The sequence below is a fragment of the Bombina bombina genome, chromosome 5 (assembly GCF_027579735.1).
Source record: "Bombina bombina isolate aBomBom1 chromosome 5, aBomBom1.pri, whole genome shotgun sequence".
NCBI classification, from domain to species: Eukaryota; Metazoa; Chordata; class Amphibia; order Anura; family Bombinatoridae; genus Bombina; species Bombina bombina.
Genome location: NC_069503.1, coordinates 747,287,273 through 747,294,772, shown reverse-complemented (window position 1 = coordinate 747,294,772; position 7,500 = coordinate 747,287,273). Strand labels below are relative to the sequence as shown.

Here is a 7,500-nt window from a genome sequence, read left to right as displayed (position 1 = left end):
GCCTGTAACCAGGAAGTTTTCCATCAGATAGGGCATAACTATCTTTATTGGTGTGAATCCGAGGGTTGTCATGGAGTAAAGTTAGGATTCCCAGAATTTTGTCTTTTCTCCGAGAAGGATTGGAGAAGGGTTTATCATTGAGTTCCCTAAAGGATCAGATCTGTTTTATCTATTTTGTTACACAAGCGGCTGGTAGATGTCCCAGATGTTCAATTCTTTTGTCAGGCTCTGATTAGAGTCAGGCCTGTGTTTAATCCAATTGCTCCTCCATGGAGTTTGAATTTAGATTTTAAAGTTCTTTAAGGGGTTCTGTTGAGCCTATGCATTCCATAGATCTTAAGTTATTATCTTGGAAAGTTTTTATCTTGCCATTTCTTCTGCTCTATGAGTGTCTGAGCTTTCGGCATTGCAATATAATTCGCCTTACCTTATTTTTCATTCGGATAAGGTGGTGTTTTGTACTAAACTTGGTTTTCTTCCTAAGGTTGTTTTCAGACAAGCACATTTCTTAGGAGTTTGTCGTTCCTTCCTTGTGTTCTAATCTATCTTCTTGGAAGGAACGTCTTCTACTTTTTTTGGACGTAGTCCGCGTTTTTAAATTTTTTTATTTACAAGCAACTAAGGAATTTCGTCAATTGTCTTCTGTTTGACATTTTTTCTAGAGAACGTAAGGGTCAGAAAGCGTCGGCTACTTCTTTCCTTTTGGTTGAAGAGTGTCTTCCGTTTTTGCTTATGAGCTTGCTGGACAGCAGTCTCCTGAAAGAGTTATGGTTCATTCCACCAGGGCTGTTGCTTCCTCATGGACATTCAAATATTCTGCTTCAGTTGAGTAGTTTTGCAAGACTGCTACTTGGTCTTCTCTTCAATACTTTTTTCTAAATTTTTCGAATTTGATATCTTTGCTTTCGCTGTTTTTGGGAGAAAGGCTCTTCAAGCAGTGGTGCCTTTCGTTTAGGTTCCCTGTCTTGTCCCTCCCTTTTCATCCGTGTACTCTAGCTTTGGTATTGTATAACAAGTAAGGATGAAATCCGTGGACTCATCGTGTCTTTAAAAAGAAAATGTATGCTTACCTGATAAATTTGTTTCTTTTTAGACACGATGAGTCCACGGCCCGCCCTGTTCTATGAGACAGGTTATTAATTATTTGTGAAACTTTAGACACCTCTGCTCCTTGGCTTTTCCTTTCTCTTCCTAACTTCGGTCGAATAACTGGAGTGGGAGGGAAGGGAGGAGCTATATATACAGCCCTGCTGTGGTGCTCTTTGCCTCCTCCTACTGACCAGGAGGCGTAATCCCACAAGTAAGGATGAAATCCGTGGACTCATTGTATCTAAAAAGAAACAAATTTATCAGGTAAGCATAAATTTTTTTTTTAATTTTTTTATTTTATTTTATTTTTTTCTTTAGGAGATGAAGATGGCTATTTCACTGCTATAATGCTGAAAAAATCCAGAGTAAAGATAATAAGCCGGGAGATTGTAACCTACCCAACCACATCCATGATGAGAAACTTGCTTATAGCAAATGTAAGTGACTACCGTTTGTGCTATGGAGCTTGAATTAAAAAGCTTTTATTTGAAAAAGGTTTGGAGTACTTCTGCTTTTTGGAGCTTTACTGATGTGAGTAAGGGCTTTGGTGCATAGCCCTGGTCAGAGTTGCACCCATTACTTATGTCTACACAGATGCTGGACATTGTTTGCGAATTAAACATAATTAGCCATCTCAAGAGCAGCAATGCACTAATGGTTGCTAACTGATCACATCTGGCGAGGTCAATGACAAGATATATGGGTGTTGCCACCAATCACCAGCTAGCTCCCAGTATTGCTGCTTAGGTTATGTACATATGCTTTTCAACAAAGAATACCAAGAGAGCAAAGTACATTTTGTTAATGGAAGTTGATTTAACTGTCTTAAAATTCCATGCATTATCTGAGTCATGAAAGATTAATTTTCTTTCATGTCCCTTTTTTAATGTTTAAATTTAATTTCCGCCTGTCTTTGGATCAGTGATATATGTTAGGGGCTCACACTCAATATAAGTTTTTATCTTGTAAGAATTAATTTCAGTTTTCCATCCAATCAGGACAAACTGTAGAATATTACAATGGTATCTTCATATGTTTAAAATATTACAATAAATTATATAGGTGGAGTAAGTGAACACTAGTTTCTCCTTACCATTCTTTAATCAATATTTGTTTGACTAATAGGTTAATACTCTTTCTAGTAAATAATAATTAACTGAATACTCTAAGTACAGCTAGCGGTTTCCACCATTTCTTTCATGTAATTGGCAAGAGTCCGTGACGTATGGGATATACAATCCTACCAGGAGGGGCAAAGTTTCCCAAACCTCAAAATGCCTATAAATACACCCCTCACCACACCCACAACTCAGTTTTACAAACTTTGCCTCCTATGGAGGTGGTGAAGTAAGTTTGTGCTAAGATTTCTACGTTGATATGCGCTTCTCAGCATTGTTGAAGCCCTATTCCTCTGAGTACAGCGAATGTCAGCGGGACGTGAAGGGAGTATCACTTATTGAATACGATGATTTCCCTAACGGGGGTCTATTTCATAGGTTCTCTGTTATCGGTCGTAGAGATTCATCTCCTACCTCCCTTTTCAGATCGACAATATACTCTCAATTTACCATTACCTCTACTGATAACTGTTTCAGTACTGGTTTGGCTATCTGCTATATGTGGATGGGTGTCTTTTGGTAAGTATGTTTTTTTTTATTATTTAAGACACCTCCGCTATGGTTTGGCACTTTATGCATTTATATAAAGTTTTAAATATATGTATTGTACTTATATTTGCCATTAGTCAGGTTCATGTATTTCCTTCTGCAGACTGTCAGTTTCATATTTGGGGAAAATAACCCCAGGTAAGAAAAAAAATTCTTAAATTTTTTAGTCTTTTTTTCAATTGACTACTTCTTGCAAATTGCGGGCGGTATTAGGCCCGCGGGTGAACCAAATGCTAGACTTTATTGTGTCATTCTTGGCACGAGAATTTTTTTGGCGCGAAAAATACGTCTGACACAACTTCGTCATTTCCGGCGTCATAGTTGATGCCGAAGCCTTACACACGGTTGCTTCATTAGTGACGCGAGTGTGTCATTTCCGGTTATTATTGGCGCCAAAAAAGTTTTCAGTTACGTTGTGCGTCATACTTGGCGCCAAACTTTTTCATTATTTTAATACCCCATTGATGTTTGCCTCTTGCCTTTTTCTCTCAGAGGGCTATGCTATTTACATTTTTTCCCATTCCTGAAACTGTCATATAAGGAAATTGATAATTTTGCTTTATATGTTGTTTTTTTCTTTTACATTTTGCAAGATGTCTCAATCTGATCCTGCCTCAGAAGTTTCTGCTGGAACATTGCTGCCTGACATTAGTTCTACCAAAGCTAAGTGCATTTGTTGTAAGATTGTGGAAATTATTTTGCCGAATGTCATTTGTAATAGTTGTCATGATAAACTTTTACATGCAGATAGTGTGTCCATCAGTAATAGTACATTGCCAGTTGCAGTTCCTTCAACTTCTAATTTACATGATATACCTATGAATTTTAAAGAATTTGTTTCTGATTCTATCCAGAAGGCTTTGTCTGCTTTTCCACTCTGCTTTTCCACCTTCTAATAAACGTAAAAGGTCTTTTAAAACTTCTCATTCAGTTGATGAAATTCCAAATGACCAACAACATAATAATTTATCCTCCTCTGATGAGTATCTATCTGCAACAGAAGATCCTTCCTCAGACATTGACACTGAAAAATCTACCTATTTATTTAAAATAGAGTATATGCGTTCTTTATTAAAAGAAGTGTTAATTACTTTGGATATTGAGGTAACCAGTCCTCTTGACGTTAAGTCTAATAAAGGTTTAAATGCTGTTTTTAAATCTCCTGTGGTATCTCCAGGGGTTTTTCCTATTCCTGAGGCTATTTCTGATATGATTTCTAAGGAATGGAATAAGCCAGGTACTTCTTTTATTCCTTCTTCAAGGTTTAAAAAATTGTATCCTTTACCAGCAAATTCTATAGAGTTTTGGGAAAAAATCCCCAAAGTTGATGGGGCTATTTCTGCTCTTTCTAAACGTACCACTATTCCTATGGAAGATAGCACTTCCTTAAAGGATCCTTTAGATAGGAAGCTTGAATCTTATCTAAGGAAAGCCTATTTATATTCAGGTCATCTTCTCAGACCTGCAATTTCTTTGGCTGATGTTGCGGCTGCTTCAACTTTCTGGTTGGAGAATTTAGCGCAACAAGAATTGGATTCTGACATATCTAGCATTATTCGCTTACTGCAATATGCTAATCATTTTATTTGTGATGCCATTTTTGATATTATCAAAACTGATGTTAGATCCATGTCTTTAGCTATATTAGCTAGAAGAGCTTTGTGGCTTAAATCTTGGAATGCTGATATGACATCTAAATCTAGATTACTATATCTTTCTTTCCAAGGTAATAATTTATTTGGTTCTCAGTTGGATTCTATTATTTCAACTGTCACTGGGGGAAAGGGAGTTATTCTGCCTCAGGATAAAAAATCTAAGGGTAAATCTAAGGCTTCTAACCATTTTCGTTCCTTTCGTCAAAATAAGGAACAAAAACTCAATCCTTCCCCCAAGGAAGCCTTCCTCAAATTGGAATAAATCCAAGCCATTTAAGAAACCAAAGTCAGCCCCTAAGTCCGCATGAAGGTGCGGCCCTCATTCCAGCTCAGCTGGTAGGGGGCAGATTAAGGTTTTTCAAGGATATTTGGATAAATTCTGTCCAAAATCATTGGATTCAGAGCATTGTCTCTCAAGGGTATCAAATAGGATTCAGAGTAAGACCTCCTGTGAGAAGATTTTTTTTTCTCTCCTGTATCCCAGCAAATCCAGTAAAAGCTCAGGCTTTCCTGAAGTGTGTTTCAGATCTGGAGTCTTCAGGGGTAATCATGCCAGTTCCTTTTCAGAAACAAGGTTTGGGGTTTTATTCAAATCTATTCATTGTCCCAAAGAAGGAAAATTTATTCAGACCAGTTCTGGATCTGAAAGTTTTGAATCGTTATGTAAGAGTACCAACTTTCAAGATGGTGACTATAAGGACTATTCTGCCTTTTGTTCAGCGAGGACATTATGTCCACAATAGACTTGCAGGATGCATACCTTCATATTCCGATTCATCCAGAACATTATCAGTTTCTGAGATTCTCTTTTCTAGACAAGCATTACCAATTTGTTGCTTTTCCATTTGGCCTAGCAACAGCTCCAAGAATCTTTTCCAAGGTTCTAGGTGCCCTACTCTCTGTAATCAGAGAACAGGGTATTGCAGTGTTTCCTTATTTGGACGATATCTTGGTACTAGCTCAGTCTTTACGTTCTGCAGAATCTCACACAAATCAACTAGTGTTGTTTCTTCGGAAACATGGTTGGAGGATCAATTTACCAAAAAGTTTCTTGATTCCTCAGACAAGGGTCACCTTTTTAGGCTTCCAGATAGATTCAGTGTCCATGACTCTGTCTCTAACAGAGAAGAGGCGTTTAAAATTGGTTGCAGCCTGCCGGCACCTTCAGTCTCAGTCATTCCCGTCAGTGGCTATGTGCATGGAAGTTTTAGGTCTCATGACTGGAGCATCGGACGCGATCCCCTTTGCTCGTTTTCACATGAGACCTCTACAGCTTTGTATGCTAAACCATTGGTGCAGGGATTATACAAAGATATCACAATTAATATCCTTAAATCCCAATGTACGACACTCTCTGACGTGGTGGATGGATCACCATCGTTTAGTTCAAGGGGCTTCTTTTGTTCGGCCAACCTGGACTGTGATCACAACATATGCGAGCCTTTCAGGTTGGGGAGCTGTTTGGGGATCTCTGATAGCACAAGGGGTTTGGAAATCTCAAGAGGCGAGATTACCAATAAATATTTTAGAACTCCGTGCAATTCTCAGAGCTCTTCAGTTTTGGCCTCTGTTAAAGAGAGATCCGTTTTGTTTTCAGACAGACAATACCACAACAGTGGCATATGTCAATCATCAGGGTGGGACTCTCAGTCCCCAAGCTATGAAAGAAGTATCTTGGATACTTGCTTGGGCGGGATCCACATCCTGTCTAATCTCTGCGGTGCATATCCCAGGTGTAGACAATTGGGAGGCGGATTATCTCAGCCGTCAGACTTTACATCCAGGGGAGTGGTCTCTCCATCCAGATTCTCAGATTGTTCAGATGTGGGGTTTTCCCAGAGATAAATCTCATGGCCTCTCATCTAAACAAGAAACTTCCCAGATACCTGTCCAGGGATGTTCAGGCGGAAGCAGTGGATGCACTGACACTTCCTTGGTGTTATCATCCTGCTTACATTTTCCCGCCTCTAGTTCTCCTTCCAAAAGTTATCTCCAAAATTATCATGGAACAATCGTTTGTGTTGCTGGTGGCTCCAGCATGGTCACACAGGTTTTGGTATCAGATCTGGTTCGGATGTCCAGTTGCAGCCTTGGCCACTTCCATTAAGGCCGGACCTACTGTCTCAAGGTCCGTTTTTCCTTCAGGATCTCAAATCATTAAATTTGAAGGTATGGAAATGGAACGCTTAGTACTAAGTCATAGAGGTTTCTCTGACTCAGTGATTAATACTATGTTACAAGCTCGTAAATCTGTCTCTAGAAAGATTTATTATAGAGTTTGGAAGACTTACATTTCATGGTGTTCTTCTCATAAATTCTCTTGGCATTCTTTTAGAATTCCTAGAATTTTACAGTTTCTTCAGGATGGTTTGGATAAGGGTTTGTCTGCAAGTTCCTTGAAGGGACAAATCTCTGCTCTTTCTGTTTTTGATTTTACAGAAAGATTGATATACTTCTTGATATTCACTGTTTTGTACAGGCTTTAGTTCTTATTAAGCCTGTCATTAAATCAATTTCTCTTCCTTGGACTCTTAATTTGGGTTTGAAGGCTTTACAGGCTCCTCCATTTGAGCCTATGCATTCTTTGGACATTAAACTACTTTATTGGAAAGTGTTGTTCCTTTTGGCTATCTCTTCTGCTAGAAGAGTTTCTGAGCTATCTGCTCTTTCTTGTGAGTCTCCTTTTCTGATCTTTCATCAAGATAAGGCAGTTTTGCGGACTTCTTTTCAATTTTTACCTAAGGTTGTGAATTCTAACAACATTAGTAGAGAAATTGTTGTCCCTTCCTTGTGTCCTAATCCTAAGAATTCTTTGGAAAGATCCTTACATTCTTTGGATGTGGTAAGAGCTTTGAAATATTATGTGGAAGCTACTAAAGATTTCAGGAAGACTTCCAGTTTATTTGTTTTATTTTCTGGTCCTAGGAAAGGTCAGAAGGCTTCTGCTATTTCCTTGGCTTCTTGGTTGAAACTTTTGATTCATCAAGCTTATTTGGAGTCGGGTCAGGCCCCACCTCAGAGAATTACAGCTCATTCTACTAGATCAGTCTCCACTTTGTGGGCCTTTAAGAATGAAGCTTCAGTTGATC

The 7,500-nt window shown here is 38.6% G+C and overlaps 1 protein-coding gene across 1 annotated transcript in view; it reads left to right on the top strand.

Annotated features, from left to right (window-relative positions):
* Positions 1–7,500, top strand: part of TDP2 (tyrosyl-DNA phosphodiesterase 2) — a 194,408-nt gene that overhangs the window by 119,341 nt on the left and 67,567 nt on the right. The window contains exon 5 of the mRNA XM_053714804.1: positions 1,408–1,526. Coding sequence (XP_053570779.1) covers positions 1,408–1,526 — 119 coding nt within the window. The remainder of the gene's footprint in view (positions 1–1,407; positions 1,527–7,500) is intronic.